The sequence below is a fragment of the Theobroma cacao genome, chromosome 6, assembly GCF_000208745.1.
Source record: "Theobroma cacao cultivar B97-61/B2 chromosome 6, Criollo_cocoa_genome_V2, whole genome shotgun sequence".
NCBI lineage: Eukaryota > Viridiplantae > Streptophyta > Magnoliopsida > Malvales > Malvaceae > Theobroma > Theobroma cacao.
The window spans coordinates 18,552,306-18,569,599 of record NC_030855.1 but is presented as its reverse complement, the minus strand read 5'-3'; the positions used below and the strand labels follow the sequence as shown (position 1 = coordinate 18,569,599).

The window sequence follows — 17,294 nt, the reverse complement described above, 5'->3', positions numbered from 1 at the left end:
AACCCCATCTCTACAGCAAGGCATTTTTTAGAAAGGACTGTCGTCTGTCACATGGCAGAGACGACGAAAATTATCAAAATTCATTGATGCTTCGTTTGATTGACTTTTCAACCCAAATTTAAGTTGAAGTTTCTTATTGGTGGAGAGTAGTCGACTAGAGTTTACTTCTAACCTGATGCATTTATCTGGAAAGAATGAAGCATAGCCTCTGTAGCTTTCTTTTAAGATTAGTTCAAACACGTAGACCCAGAAGAAGGGTTAGAACATCTAAGAAATTGAAGGCAAATAATGAAGCAAAAGAGGAGTAGACAAAAAAGTAGGCCATGACAACGCGGTTATTTATGATTTCACCGGAAAACCATAACCCAACAGAAAAGTCTTGGGCGTTCTCCTTACGCCAAAAGCCCTACAAGTCGTGGTCTTAAGTGCAAATAATCTTTAGTAGTAACTATATATAAATTGGCAATTGAGCATCTCAATCAAAGCATCTGTATCCATAATTCCTAAGGAAATTAGAGCAGCATGGTGGGTAGACACAAATTGTTTATCGTGCTCCATAATCTACTGCCACTCTTCATTTTCGTTTTCGGGATTACGTCTTCTTGGGATACTCCCACACTAACTGAGGCCACCAAACAAGACGTCGGAAGAAGAAAGTTGGCCACTCAAAATAATCCGGGTAAGTGCATGCATAAATCTTCTCTTCAACTTAATTTAATTTGCTGTCAACCAGCTTATTCTTATTTTCCTAGGGATGTTTCTAAAATTAATCCAACTCTAATGCGACATTGAGCAATGTTCTAGCGGCACAGTACATTAATTAGCATATGTATAGGAGGAACCGGACGCTAGTTTCTTTAACAAAATATTTTGGAGTAGAGCTAGCCACCAAGTTCCTTAGCTTCGCTTCTTGTTATTGTTGAATATTATTGGGAATGTGGATTTCGATTTATAACTTTCTTTTTAGGAGGATTGATTTGAATATAAGTCATGATCAGTTTGATCCATAAATGATATTAGTTTTTTTTTTTTTTGGAAAAGTCATAATTGGTATTGTTGACTCAGTACTCACATTAACTTTACACTATTTTCAAATCATAATTTTAAACACCTAATTTGTTTAATTTACTCTGATACCTAAGAAAGATTTTTTTTTTCAGAACCCTTTTTTGTTAATTTCATTTTCTCGTTCGATGTAACAATTCAATTTTGAGTTCCTATTATAAGCATCCGTTTTTGTAAAAAAGAAAAATCAAAAACCATGAATATTAATGAGGTGGTAGTTAATTTTATTTCCTTTCAAAAGGTATGACATTAAAATTGACTAAATAATTTTTAAAATAATTTCTCATTGCAACAAATTTTATTTTTGATATCTTATTATATTCATATCATTTACAATTATTTTCACTATAATATTTATAAATATTCAACTCCAACTATCCAAAGTACCAAACTTCATCTTCCCACAATATTTTAACTATATATTTTAAAATGAGAAATATTATTTGGCAAAAAGCTTTTTAATTTGATAGATTTAGCTGGGTGGTTTATTAAATGGCATAACTTAATTTTGCGTACACTGTGAATAAAATTTATGTAATTTTTCCTCCATTCTTTTAATAAAATAAGAGAAGGGTTTGACTTGACAAAATGAAACTAATAAGAGATGCATATAAAATCATCAACTTTATTGAAAATCTGACTTGTTAAAATATACCAGCAACTTTATATAAATATTGTAAAAAAAAAAATCTACAAGATAGTATACTACTATTCATCATTATAATAAATGTAGAACAGTCTTTTTATATTTGTGGATATTAATATGAACATCAACGCACGAAGATTAATTTGGTAACTCCAGACAGTAATTGGTTATGTGCTCTAAATGATGATAAGGTTTCATAAGCATCGATTGCGGAGTAGAGGAAGACTACCTTAACGATGAAACTGGTATATTCTACAAGTCCGATAAAGATTTTATTGGAACTGGTGAAAACCATGACATATCACCTAGTGCCAGCGGTACCAATTATTACCCTGTGCATTGGAGGGAGTACAGGAACTTGAGAAGTTTTCCTAATGGAAAAAAGAACTGTTACACTCTGAAACCTGAACAAGGCAGAAATAACAGCTACCGTATTAGGGCTTCCTTTTTATATGGAAATTATGATAACAAGAATAAAATACCAGAATTTGAGCTATATGTGGGAGTTAATTACTGGGACACCGTGAGATTGCCATCCGTGTGGTACATGCTCTTCCTCGAAATTATTCACTTCTTCACAGCTGATACTGGATATGTATGTCTTGTAAACACCGGCTTTGGAGTTCCTTTCATTTCGGCATTGGAATTACGGCTTTCAAATGATTCAGCTTTTAATACAACCAACTCCGTAGCACTAGGAAACGTCAAGACTGTTGACCTGGGCATCTCTAGTAATAACTCTTTCAGGTAAGACTACTGTTATGTTATCACTTGTCGTTGTAAATTGTAATGTCGTTGTTGAATAATATATTTGGTGCTTAATTTATGTATTCCTCTGATTTCGCTATTAATTAATTCGTGGGTATTATATTTTTATTCTTATTTTACATTTTGAACAATTATAATTAATTAATGTTATATAATTGTTCGTGGTAGAGGTTGCATATATTTCTGTTAATGATCCATGTGGTTTAATTTTTTCTCTTATACATTAATTTATTTCTATTCATCCAAATGTGTCTCTCAATAGGTACAAGGATGATGGTTATGACCGCATCTGGCTACCTCTCCAGTTTCCGAGTTCTGTTCCGATTTCTCCCTCATTGAATATCGCCAACCAGGGTAATGATTTATACAAAGTACCGGCTGAGGTCTTGAGAACTGCTATCCGGCCAGTCAATGGCTCCAGATCCCTGAATTATACTTACCACTCATCTCTTTTCCCCTCTAGTCAATATCTTGTCTGCTTTTACTTCGCTGAGGTTGTAGAGACTGCGCGGCAAGATCAACTTAGAAAATTCACCATCACTTTGAATGGTGTCAAGAGTAAACCGATTACTCTTGAGTATTTAAAGCCGTTATCGGTAAGCTCCCAGAATTTACCGGTTCAAGGAGTAATTAACTTTACTATTGATGCAACAGAGGAATCCGACCTTCCCCCAATACTCAACGCCATGGAGTTTTACAGAGTTCTTCCACTTCCATTTTCACCAACTGCCACAACAGACGGTGCTTTTTCATTTTGTTCATTTCATTTTCTAAATCAATTCCTTTTTAGTCTTTGGTTGGATACTTTTGAAATTCCTTGGTCATCAGTCAAATTTCTGGGGTTAGGTAAGAAACAGGAATTAAGAAGCAATCAGCCAATCACCACGTGGGATAAACAAAAGAAGAACCTCATTCAAGCGCTTTTTCTATATCTACCGTCGAAGCAATTAGCTGTTATTGTGGAAGGTGGAAAAATGTATTTTACCATGGTCTAGGTTCATCGCAATAATAAATAGCTATCATTGAATGGATTGACTAGGGACCCACTTCAAGCATATGGAGTTAGGGTCACATGTTCTTTTATGAGCCTGTGATGTCCGAAACGGATTGAGTCACATTGTTTCATATATAGTGATATGGTTGTTGTGTTGTGTCGTGTGTGGCATGACCAAGATTTGCGGATGTTTAGTTATTTCCTTTTTAGCCCGTTACTCCCGCTGTATCCCCTAAAGAATGCCATTTCATGCTCAGAGTTAGAGGGCTGCAGTGTAGTTTTACCAGAATAAAAATGCAGAGGAAAGGTGAATGGCTTGGAAAGCTGAGAATGTTCCTGCAAATAATCCTAGGAAAAGAAAAAACTAATTTTACATCCGAAAACTAACTGCAAATTTGGAAATGTTGGTTCTGTGGTACTTTCATATGGCTGCTACTTGTTAGCTAAGTTCAATTCTCAACCATTTTCTTTTTGAAATTTGACCATTTAGGTGATGCTATCATGGCCATCAAGCAAACATACAACATAATCAAAGATGATTGGCAAGGAGATCCGTGCCTCCCCGAAGTATATACCTGGAGTGGTTTAACCTGCAGGTTCAACGGTACTCCAAGGATCATATCACTGTGAGTGCAGTTTCAAGTCATCCAAAGATGTATTCCACATCCATTGCAACAACATTTTTCAAATAAAAAGTCTTAGTGGGAGTCATGCATTAGAATGCAATACATTATATATTTATGATATTCACGGCGATATATTTCTCCGTATTGCTAAATTCCTTGCAGGAACCTGAGTGCAAGTAAATTAATGGGGGCGATTTCTTTGTCATTCTCTGATCTGCAGGCAATAGAGTCCCTGTGAGTATTAACCTTCTAGCTTTTAAAGTTGTTATAGACAAGAAGTGACTCCTAGAAAATATTTGTCCAAATATCCCCTTTGCAGCAGTATCAGCATGATCCTTCAATTGAGCAGCTCTTTTTTGCGGCTACTACACAATAGTTACAAAGCTGCAGATTCTGTTTTTAGAGCATATGCAACCCTATCTATGACAAGACAGAGTATTACTTTCTTTTATGACTTTATGGAATTTTCACTCAAAATGTTTACTCGATTAATTTTTTGTTTTCAGTGACTTATCAAACAATGAATTAACAGGGCCAGTGCCAGAAGTTTTATCGCAACTGCCAAATTTGAAAGTCCTGTAAGTTACGCATACTAATTTCAGGATTCTAATTTTTCAGCTACGATATAAAAGTTTACCTAATTGTTTATAATGCACATTCATAAGGTCGCAGTACTCAGCTATGAAAACAAAAATTTATATATCACTTTCTGCGTAGAAATTTATCTGGAAACCAGCTCACAGGTTCAGTTCCCCAATCTCTCAAGGACAAGTCTGATAATGGATCCCTGGTTTTGAGGTTTGTAATCTTCTACAGACTTTATACGCTATAACGATTCAAACTCATCTTACTGTAACTCAATTAATTTCCCTGTTCTTATGACTCCCATGTTGCTTTGACACTGCTTTTCCTTCGACAATATGATAAAATCTTTTTCGAATGAATTAGTCAACTATATTTTAACAGAAACCATATGGGACTAATCATTATGTCAGGGTTTCAATCAATAGTTAGTTTTAATACTGATTGCAATCTTGTTACAAGTTTCCGAACGAATTTTGATTCTATATGCAATAATTTGTCATATTTCAATTGATGCATTTTGAGATTTGTCTATTCTGTTCAATGCCAGTTTGCCCGAAAATCCAGATTTATGCCAAATGGATTCATGTCATGATAAAGAAAAGAACAAGTTTGTTGTTCCAGTTGTTGCATCGATTGTATCTGTTTTGGTCCTCATCTTCTTGAGCATTCTATTTGTATTTTGCATAATTAGAAGGAGAAGACAACGAGGTACTTTCTTTCTTTCACGTATAGTTTTTGTTTTTGCATCGAAATTAGTCAAGTTTGTTAATTCCTCTGGTTTTCAAGACTGGCCCTGTTTATCAGTGTCGAGATTATCACTACATGATAACGTCACTACTCGAGATGCTGTTTATTTCTTAAGTTTAGAGCATATACTGGACCTGATAACTGTAGACATACTGCATGAGTGTTGTATGTGGTTTGAATTCAAGCCATTTATTTTTAAACCAGCAGGCGTCGACACCCATGCTTAAATAGTGTGGACACACTGTTAGCAATTAGTTGTTTTAGGCTTTCTGGCATTGGAGTGGTAGGAACACACACCATAAAAGTTACTAACACCTCTCATTAAGACTAGAAATCCACCTTTCTTATTCACCACCATATGGAGGGCTTTTGGGTAGGTATTTTGTAAGAGAATTTCAATTAGAGACTATGAGTGCAGATCACTTGTAAATTCAAATTTTCTCCAATAAACCAGGACTACTAACTTTTCCTATTCACATAGGAATTGTATAATCCTTTATTACTAAAGCTCATCTCTGGGCCATCCAATTTCCCTACAATTATCTGAAAACACTTTCTTCTGATACAACAAGAATAATACAAATGATAACTTCACTGTTGTTGTAGAGCCTCTGATCAAGTCATCCAAGGAAGGGTCATTTAAATCAAAGAATCGACCCTTCACTTACTCTCAGATTGTTAAAATCACCGGTAACTTCACAACTGTCGTTGGCGAGGGAGGATTTGGAAAAGTTTACCTTGGTACTCTGAATGATGAAACTCCAGTTGCGGTCAAATTACTGTCGCCATCATCAAAGCAAGGATTTAAAGAATTTCGAGCAGAGGTCAGATTTTAATGCAGCCAAAAGGTTTATCCTATGTTGAAATTAGCATCAATATGATATATAATTATGACAATAAATTCGTTTGGATATGATGAAGCACCATTTTAAAATATTGCAGGTACAACTTTTAATGATTGTTCATCATAGAAATCTTGTATCTCTTATTGGTTACTGTGATGAGAATGGCAAGATGGCGCTGATTTATGAGTACATGGCAAATGGAAACTTGAGACAGCACTTATCAGGTATGAACAATATTATCTTTAAAATTTGTTTGTTTTAAATGAAAAGTTGAGTTTAATCTATGTACTTATTTCTGCAAAGTTGCAAGCCTATTGTCTATTCCCTTTGATAATTTTGATGTGTTTTTTGCACGCAGGCACAAACAGAAATGTTTTCAAATGGAAAGAAAGGCTTCAAATTGCCATAGATGCTGCCTATGGTTCGACAATGACTTTTTTTAATGTATTTGATTTGTAAATTCCTTTTCTCCCCTTAAAACAGATCTTAACTAATGACTTTCTAGAGTTGCAGGTTTGGAGTATCTACATAATGGTTGCAAACCGCCCGTAGTTCATAGAGATTTGAAATCTGCGAACATCTTATTGACCGAAAGCATGCAAGCGAAGATAGCTGATTTTGGGTTGTCTAAAATTTTCATAACAGAAAATCAGTCTCACATATCAACTTGCCCTGCTGGCACACCCGGATATCTTGATCCTGAGTAATTATCTAAAACTTGATGAAATTTATCTGAATTTGTTTAATTTCTTAATTCTTTAATTATAACTGATCCGCTCCTTAAATCTTGATGAGAATTCTCACATAACTGCTATCTAAACCTAGTAACATTTTCCGTTGGCAAAATGTTATCTTAGCCTCACAGATTGGATCATGTTAACTTTCAAATCCCAAGTGTTAGGCTCTGGATGCGTCATCTGATCTTCCATTCTCTACAGGCTCTGGGACTGGGCTCATCCAAATAATCTCTAATAATTTAATTTCTCAGCATCATTGGATAAGCAAAAACGATATTGAAAGAAAACATAAAAAGACTTTTATGCTTGTTTCATTCATCTAATTTATACAAAACTCCTACTGACAGAAACCGTTTGTGTTTTCCATATAGATTTCAATGTTCAGGGAACCTAAACAAGAAAAGCGATGTTTACAGCTTTGGAATTATCCTATTTGAGCTAATCACAGGGCAGCCTGCAATAATAAGGATCCCTGACTGCGGCATTCACGTACTTCAATGGCTGAGTCCAATAGTGGAAAAGGGAGACATTCGGAGCATTATTGATCCCAGGTTGCAAGGTGAATTCGATGTCAATGCTGCCTGGAAAGTGGTGGAGATAGCCATGTCATGTGCACAACCAGCTTCAATCCAAAGGCCTGACATGAGTCTTGTATTAACTGAACTGAAGGAATGCATGGCTATAGAGATGGCTCTCGGGAGAACTGAAAGAATGCAGAGCAGCATAACAACATCAAGCAACTTACCTGAAATGTCCCTTTTGGACCTGGATTCAGATATGGTTCCCATCCCCAGGTAGCTACCAGACATATCTCCATGTTTCGCTGTCAAATTTGCGGTGAGAGCTTTTTTCCAGTAAACTTGCAGTATGTCTTTCTAAAATCTTTCCTGAAGACATACGAATAAGTTACAGACAGCTTAGCAATTGGCGTAATCCCTTTTCTTTTCTCTTGTTTCCAGAATGCACAGTGTTTGTATACTTGAACATTTGTTATTGTTGAGTTCCATGGGATGAAAAATGAACACAAAAATTCCCATTCATCTATCTATTTTGTCCCTAGTGAATATTTCTGCAAAATTAATTGAGTTAGAACTCTGCAAGGAGTACCTAAACAAATAGAATTATAATTTAAAAAAGTTTAATGTGATAAGATATATAAGTATTTAGGTACAGGGAGATCTCCGTTGAAAACCATGGTGCTGAATCAAATATAGAAAGGAAGGAAATGCAGGTTGATAAATGATAAACATATAAAAGAGAAGCAGGAGCAGTTTCTTCTTTTACAGATCTTTTTTTCTAAGAATTGAGAAAAATCATGCACCAATTAATAAGACAAATATTCATATGTTTTTTCTACACATTTATCTCTTTACAAAAAGAAAGATAAAAATGCCCATCACGACCAGCATAATAATGTGCTTGGGCCAATTGCAGAAAAGCAAAAGAGAAGCCCCTTACTTGCTTTCCTTTTTTGTATTTTCTCGTAATTAATTTTTTGTTTTTCTGCATTTTTTATTTTTATTTTTGTATTTTATTTATTTATATATTTTTTGTTTGTTCTCGGACACAAATGGGTGTCTACATCCTCTATTTGTTATTCAAGTTGCAGTGCAATTTCTTTTCTCACTTGAATTTTTGCTGGCTTCATCTTTTGCCAAAAAGGCCGAATAAGGTCGAGTGTTAGGTTCCGAATGAGCTTCTAGATAGATTCCATTTATTGAACAAACAAGTTTCTTAGAGAATTGTGGATGAGTTTCTTTTTCTTCATCTTTGGAATACAATTTGAAAATTCTTCTGTCTTTCTATTATTTTTCAGGGAAAAGATGGATGACAAAAAGAGAATAGTTTTGGTATTCAATGACATTGTCAATTACGCTTTCTAGATTGAATGTATTTTTTAAAGAAAGAATATTTTTGGTATTCAATGACATTGTCAATTACCCTATCTAAAGAAAAAAATATAGAAAGAAAGAAATTGATCGCTCTCCAAATTAATTTAAAGAAAATTAGGTTTTTTTTTTTTAAATTGTTAGGGTTGGAGAAGAAAAAGAAGAGATTGGATGAAGGGAACTTGGAGAAAGTGGTGGAATGTGGGAAGAAGTTGAATTTGGTTGACATAGTTTCTAATGAACCAGCGGTGCAAAATGGTCAAAATGACTAGCACTGCTTGGATAAATGAGGATAATTTGTTGGAATCGTTGAGGATTCGGGAATCCTCGTACAATTCAAATGCTTCTAGATTATCTTAGGAGCAAAAATCCCAATATAGTCTTTTTGATGGAGACAAAAAAGAGTGGTTCGGAGATGGAGAGATTGAGAATTAGGTTTGGTATGGATGGGTGCCTGGCACTGGATGCTAATGGAAGAGCAGGAGGTTTGGCAATTGTTTGGAGGAAAGATGTTGATATTGCTGTGACTTCTTATTCTAGAAACCATATAGACACAGAAATTTTGTTGAAAGGTTCCAAGTGGAGATTTACTGGATTTTATGGTTTACCAAATGCAAAAGATAGACATCGAAGTTGGAGTTTACTCAGACAGCTTGGGACGCGATCGCAATTGCTGTGGTTATGTGTGAGGGACTTCAATGAAATATTCTTTGCTAGTGAAAAGGAAGGTGGGCCAGAAAGAAAGAAAGTACAAATGAGTGAATTCCGTGAGACATGCTCTGACTGCGCATTAAGGGATATGGGTTACAAAGGGCCAAAGTATACTTGGTGGAACAACCGAGATGCAGAAGTTTTCATTCATTGTAGACTGAATAGGGCTTTGTGTACGAAAAAGTGGAGAGAGTTATTCCCATGAGCTTCAATATTTAATGAACAATTGGGAGCTTCTGACCACCTGGCACAAAGGTTGGATTTGTTTTATCTTCGAAAGGTACGCTAGCGAAGACGATTCCATTATAAGAAAGCATGGTTATCTGATGAGGTATGTAACAAAGCTATATCGGATGCTTTATCTACTCTGGCAGATTAATCATATGGACTTATGGGTAAACCAGAGAGAATTAAAAACTAGTTACGGGCTCAAAAACCAAACCCTTTGAATCATTTGCAGGTGAAGATTAGGAAGAAAAAAAGAAAAAATTCAAGATATGCATTTGACGGGTGTTAATTTGCAAAAGTTAAAACATACTCAAGCAGAGCTAAATAGCTTGACTCGGGATGAAGAGGTGATGTGGAGATAACGTTCCCGGATTGAGTGCTTACGAGATGGTGATAAGAACACAAAATTCTTTCATCAGAGAGCTAAAGAGAGAAGGAGCAAAAACACAATGTGGGCTATAAAGAAGGAAGATGATGCATGGACAGAGTCACAAGAAGAGCTTTATTAGGAGGTCAGTAGTTTTTTCTCTCAAGTATTTACTACATCGAATCCAACAACGCGAATTGTAGAAAGATGGACAGGAATTCAAGCTAAGGTAACGCCTGAGATGAATGGGCAATTGAATGGTGAAATTTCGAAGGAAGAGGTAAGGCTAGCTTTGTTTCAGATGCACCCCATGAAAGCCTTAGGCCCTGACGGTCTCCCTGCATTATTTTTCCAAAAATTTTGGGAAAACCTTAAGAATGATGTGCATAAATATGTTGTTGAATTTTTGGAAGGAAGGATCCAGGATCCAGATATTAATCATACACATCTAGTCTTGATTCTAAAAGTCAGTTAACCGGAGAAAGTGAGCCAATTTCGTCCAATTAGTCTGCGTAATACCTTTTACAACATTGCATGCAAAGTTCTCACAAACAGACTAAAACTTATCTTGCCAGCCGTCATTTCAGAAAATCAGAGTGCTTTGGTATAAGGCAGGCAAATATCAAATAATGTCATTGTCACCCAAGAAATCATCCATGCTTTACATAACAAAAGATTGGGGAAGATAAGCAATTTTGCTCTTAAACTTGATATGAGCAAAGTTTACGACAGGGTGGAGTGGACTTGTGTTAAGGAAACAATGCGAAAGATGGGCTTTAAAGGAATCTTTATTGATATGATTTGGAGATGCATTACAACGGTGTATATTCGGCATTGATCAATGGTGTACCAGGACAGAGATTTATACCCTCGAGAGGTTTGCGTCAAGGTGATCCACTTGCTCCTTTTCTTTTCGTAATTGTGTCAGAAGCCCTTTCTGGCTTGCTAAATTGGACTAAGGTGGCAAAGAGCATTTTGGGAATGAAGATATGCCATAATGGAACAAATATTACTCATCTTTTGTTTGCAGACAATAGTATGATTTTTGGAAAGGTCAAACAGCAAGAAGTACAAGCATTGAAGGAAATTTTTGAAAAATATGAAGCTGCTTCAGGTCAGAAAATCAACAAGGATAAATTTGGTTTGTTATTTAGTAGAAATACTTCAATAGAGGATAGAGCAATGGTAAGTCAAATGCTTGATATTAATGAAGCACAATGGGGTGGTATGTATTTGGGAATGCCTTTAGTTGCAGAAGGTTCCAAAAAATAGATTTTCAATTATGTCAAAGAAAGGGTTGTTAAACACATCTCAAATTGGAAAAATAAATTGCTATCTGCAGCGGGGAGAGAAATTCTTATTAAATTTGTAGTGCGAGCAATTCCAACTTACATTATGAGCTATTTCAGGCCATCGAATTCCATCTGTCATGAAATTGACTCTATGATTGCACAATTTTGGTGGGGTGGAAATAGCAAGGATCAAAAAATCCATTGGAAGAATTGGAAATCGATGTGTGAATCTAAATTTTTAGGAGAAATAGGTTTCAGAGATATCAAATGTTTCAATTTAGCCATGCTTGCGAAGCAGGGTTGGAGACTCCAAATGAAAGAACCTACTTTTGCTTACAAAGTTCTTAAAGAAAGATACTTCCCTACTATAGATTTTTTAAACACGCCAATTGGTGCTAACCCAAACTATTTATGGAGAAGTATTCGGAAGAGTCAGCAAATGGTCAACAAGGGATTAATCTGGAGAGTAAGTGATGGTTAGAGTATTAGCGTCTTAAAGGATAATTGGATTCCGTATGAGTCACCTAGGCTTTTCACTTTTTCTGATCACTAAATTGATGATGCTATGAAGGTTTCAGAGTTGATTAATCACAGAAATATGACATGGCATGAAGAGAAAATTACCACTTTATTTCCTCCTTATGAACGTGGTTTGATTTGGCAATTCCTTTGGCTATAAACGACCTATTGATAAACAGGTTTGGTTCTATAATATGCATGGCCACTACTCTGTGAATTCGGGGTATAAAATGACTCACTATTTTATGTCGTTGCATGATGCTGGAAGTTTAAGTAGAAATATAATGGGTTTTTGGAAATGAATTTGGCATCTAAACATATGAAGGAAAGTCATTTTGTTCATGTGGAAGGCAATTAACGGTATTCTCCCAACTCGTCAAGCATTAACTCAAAGGCACATTATTACTAAGTTAATAGCCCATCTTGTGACAATGAGATGGAATTGGCTTTCCATTGTCTTTGCTGTTGCTTGATAGCTAGGGCAGTATGGTTAATTTCGAAATAGGGTTTTAGGCAATTAGAGGTGATGTTCTCTTTTGTGCAAGATTGGATATTTCATTTATTCCACATGGTGGAGAAAAAAGAGACAGAAGAAATTGTGAGAGTCTTATGGGCTTTATGGAAAGCACGTAATATGACAATTTTCAAGAACAAGAGTTATGAGCTGCTACAAGTAATAGAGTTAGCTGGCAATTTGATAGAGCAATACAAGTCTATTAATGGGGTAAGGATAAGGAGGACGAACTCTCAACAACATAGAACATGTAAATGGAGAGCGCTAAGAGGAAGAAATTGAATGTGGATGCAACTACATTTGAGTTAACAGGTGAAAGGTGGATGGGAGCTGGCTTTGTTGTTTGTAATGTATCAGGGGAGGTCGAATTAGCTGGCTCAAAAAGAATGCACACAGGTCAAACAATGGAGGAAACTGAATTAGTTGCCTTAGTTTGGTCTCTACGTTGCTGCCAAATGGAGAATATGATGATAAAGGAGATTGAAATGGATTGCAAGGTGGTGGTTGATTGGATTAAACGAAAACACTTGTCTGGTGTCTTAGGCCATATTGTAGAAGATTGCCTTAATCTAATAGTGAGCATTGATTGTGATGCTATTCTCCATTGTCTAAGAGAAGGTAATGAAGTGGCGCATTTGTTGGTTAAAAGGGCAAAAGACATGAGTGAGGAAGCGATGGCTTGGTTTGATTGATCTCACATGCCTGATGATATTCAACTTGTTATCATTCGAGAGGCTAGAAGTTCATTTGAAGGTGGTTAGGTTGAGGATGGATATTGCAATCCCAATGATTATATGATTCAAAGGGTACTCTTTTCCTTTACTCATGGTTTTTATCCCTCAGGGTTTTTTTATGAATAGGTTTTTAATGAGGCTCTTTAACCATGTAAAGGGAAGATTTCTTAAGTTATAGTGAGTATTAGTGATTGTCTCTTTATATATTTATATGTCAGATTTAATTCAATTTAATAAGGTAATGAAATCATATTTCACTCCAAAAAAAATATTTATTTTTTAATTTTTTAATTTTTTTAAAAACAAAATTATTATTAACTTCAGCATTGTAATATCATTTTAAGTCTCTTGCTTAGAACGCAAAAGACTTTCCTAACACAGAGAGCTCCAATCTGGATAAAGAGAATATGTACATTTGTCAAAAAAAAAAACCAGTCATTGAGTAAACAGTGGCGTTAACATCAAAAGGTCCTAAAGGCTCTCATCAAAAGCCAACAACCTATAAACAAAAAGTGGGCAGCTTAACAGGATCCAAGACAGGCTAACCTAATTACCACTACTCCTGTTTCATACAAACGTCGAAATTTACTTACACAACTATCCATACTTCCACTAGTTGCAAAAGCCATTCTATCCACAAATGTGCAACACTTTGATCAAAACTCAATGCATACTCATCAGTTGAATCCATCCGACACAGCCTTATTTCTTCATTGATTGTTTCTGATTCCCTTGTAAACTCCTTACCGCCCATAAACCGCAGTAGCAAAAACATCCACATAGTCCCAAAAATAGCACACATAGAATTTATATTTGATGCAAACTTGACACAAGCTCACCAAATGCTATTATCTCATTAATAAAGTAAAATTAAAAATCTTTAAGGACTTAAACTTAAATATTAAAAAGTTTTCGGTAAAATAGCATAATCTCTTAATTTTTAGTTATAATTCCATGTGAATCCATTAATATTCGAAATGCATAGTCCGCTCCAAAAGAATATCTTTCACTTGATACATAAGTTTAGCTATTAGTCAATCGTTAATGTTTCTTTAGTTTGATGACATATCAATATTGAAAAGATAATTTTACTCTTCATAAATTGTAAAAATCACCACATCATATGAACTATAATTTTTCATTTTTAATTCTTTTTTCTCAGGCAAAGGAGCGCCAAATCTGGCTTCAGTCGGATCTCTCTCCCCCCGAACTCCCCAGGGGAGCCACGCCCCTACCCCTGTGCTCCCCATGGATGGCAAGATTCAGTTGTGAGGAACGCGATCGACGTTCCTTTTGAAGAGCACAATCTGCGTTCCTTTTGAGGAGTGCAGCCAAATTGCACTCCTTATCGGGAATGCGTTAGATCTAGCCAGATCTAGCCATGGATGGTGAGATCTAGCTATTGGGTAGCCGACCGATGAATGGGAGCATCGTCGATCGACTACATTTTTAAAAGAAAAAAATAGGAGAGAAAAAAGAAAAAGTATTTTAATCATTTCATATTTTTTATTAACGGTGTTTGCACTTTTGGGTCTCATTATTCATATCAAAAATTAATAAACCCATCTTAAATTATGCTTAAAAGTTTAAAGAGTCTGGGTATTTTACCCAAAAGTTTTTAATAATTAATTAAATAAAAAAATTTCCTTTTTTTCTCCATTCTTTTCTTTTGTTTGATTCCTCTTTGTTTTTTCTCTAACTCTATTATCTTCCTTTTCCCCTTCTTTTTCTCCCATTAAAATTAAAGATTAAAATATTTTCACTTTTTCCTAAAACCTCTTTCACGCTTTTTTCATATTCTTCAGCAAGTATTCAAATTAAAATCCTGTTGAATCCCTAAGAGAAACTGCTGCTGAAACTTTAAAGGAAAGAAAAAAATGAGAAATGTGGTATGGAAACTTTATTTTTATAAAAAAAAGAGAGAGAAAGAGAGTTGTTGAGCCAAAACGCTTTGTAGAAGTAATTCTTTTGTTAGTTAGCATTGGAATTACATGGGTGGGTAGCTATTCGATTTGACCATCAATTGTGATAGAGGAATCCTATCACAATAAAAAAAAAGAACACTATGAGGCCATCCATCCACTGCGAGAGGTGTTTTTCATGGCCACTTTGGGAATTGGAAATGCGGCTTTTCAGATACACTTCAAAATTGTTTTGCATATGGAGCAAAATTATGGGGTGTTTATTAGAGTTTGTCGTTGGCATAGAATGAGATGTCACCAGGTGATGTTGGCTATGGCCAACAAAATCGCTGCAAGGTAATTCAAATGAAAATAAATGAGCCAAATACTAATTCAGACTTGACTTCAACTATCAAAGATTTGTTGAAGAAGGAATGGCAAGTTAGAATAATTTATGTGTATCTCGAATCCAATCGTTTAACAAATTTTCTAGTGAACATGGCCTTTTAATGTCTTATTGGCACGATACTTTTCAAGGATCCTCTTAGAAGCAATGCATCAAATTTATTAAGCAATGTTGTGGAATTGAATTCTTTTTTCAAATAAATGTACAATTTGTTATGAAATATAACTTGAAAGAATAACTATGAGAAAACGTATATAGAGAATAAGAAGATCTTATTTGAGTTTGTATTTACAAATGAAGTGAGAGCCTTATTTATAGGCTAATAACCCGTATCTAGATAAAATTTACATGATATAGATATACCAAGGGATTAGATGGTTAGATTAAATCCTAATGTTAACCCAATCTAATCTACATCCGAATCTAAATATACATAACATAATAGATATTCACGCATATATTCATAACACTCCCCTTTGAATATCCATTATATTAAGAATATGTCTTAGTAAAACTTTACTAGAAAAAAATCTCATGGGAAAAAAATCCGGTTGAAGGAAAAAAATACATAATTCTTTTCAAGACTACACTTTTAAAATACTGCCTCATTAAAAACCTTATCAAGAAAAGCCCAGTGGGAAAAACCTTGATGAAGGAAAATAGTATAGTACATATTTTATTTCCCCTGATGATTGCATTATTTAAGATCTTTAAAATAGCACATTCCAATCTTTTGTACCAATTTTTCAATTGTTGTAGTAGGAATGGCTTTGGTGAATAAATCTACTGGATTATCACTTAAACAAATTTGTTGAACACTAATATCACTGTTTTTTTGGAGATCATGAGTGAAAAAGAACTTTGGTGAAATGTGTTTTCTCTATGGCCTTGAATGTATTCTTCCTTTAACTAGAGTATGCAAGTGGTATTATCTTCATATAATGTTGTTGAAATTTACTTATTGATTGACAAGTAACATGTTCCTCAAATATGTTGAGTTACAGATTACATTCATGACTTGACTCATGAGTTGTCAAAATTTCTGTATGGTTAAAAGAAGTAGCAAATATAGATTGTTTTACAAAATACTATGAAATAGTCATACCTCTACATGTGAATAAGTAACCTATCTAGGATTGAATCTTGTGCAAATCAGATAAATATTCTGCATCTGCATAATCAATTAAATTTGATTTTGATACATTTGAATAATATAAACTCATGTCCATTGTTACTTGGAGATATAAAAGTATATGTTTAATTCCCTTTTAATGTTTTCGAGGTAGAGAAGAACTATATCTTGCTAATAAATTTACAGCAAATGATATATCAGATCATTTATTACTAGCAAGATACATTAGTGCTCTAATTGCACTACGCTATGGTACTTTAAAACCAAGAAGTTTTTCATAATCCTCACGAGGTTGAAAATGGTCTTTTTTCACATCTAGCGAACTTACAATCATTTGTGAACTCTATGGATGTGCTTTGTCCATGTAGAATTGCTTTAGCACTTTTGCTATATAATTTGATTTATGGACAAAAATTCCATTTGTTAATTGCTTAATCTAAAGACTCAAACAAAACTTTGTTCTTCCAAGGTCTTTTATCTCAAATTCTTTTTTTAAATAATCCACAACTTTTGATAACTCTTTAAGAGTTCCAATAATATTCAAGTCATCAACATAAATAGTAATTATGATAAATTTAGATCCAAATC

General features: G+C 34.7%; 1 protein-coding gene across 1 annotated transcript; it reads left to right on the top strand.

Annotated features, from left to right (window-relative positions):
- LOC18596048 (probable LRR receptor-like serine/threonine-protein kinase At1g05700) lies at positions 481–8,059 on the top strand. The gene is made up of 13 exons (XM_018122680.1): positions 481–679; positions 1,903–2,458; positions 2,742–3,220; positions 3,964–4,099; positions 4,262–4,333; positions 4,606–4,677; positions 4,817–4,897; positions 5,232–5,392; positions 6,038–6,255; positions 6,374–6,500; positions 6,635–6,697; positions 6,790–6,979; positions 7,385–8,059. The coding sequence occupies exons 1-13, from the start codon at positions 523–525 to the stop codon at positions 7,809–7,811; spliced, it is 2,739 nt and encodes a 912-aa protein (XP_017978169.1). The 5' UTR covers positions 481–522; the 3' UTR covers positions 7,812–8,059.

Bases quoted from the DNA above. Each gene is read 5' to 3' on its own strand.
- LOC18596048 (XM_018122680.1), top strand. From the start codon at position 523: ATGGTGGGTAGACACAAATTGTTTATCGTGCTCCATAATCTACTGCCA. The intron at 2,459-2,741 runs GTAAGACTACTG...GTCTCTCAATAG, and splicing joins TCTAGTAATAACTCTTTCAG to GTACAAGGATGATGGTTATG. The intron at 4,678-4,816 runs GTAAGTTACGCA...CTTTCTGCGTAG, and splicing joins CTGCCAAATTTGAAAGTCCT to AAATTTATCTGGAAACCAGC.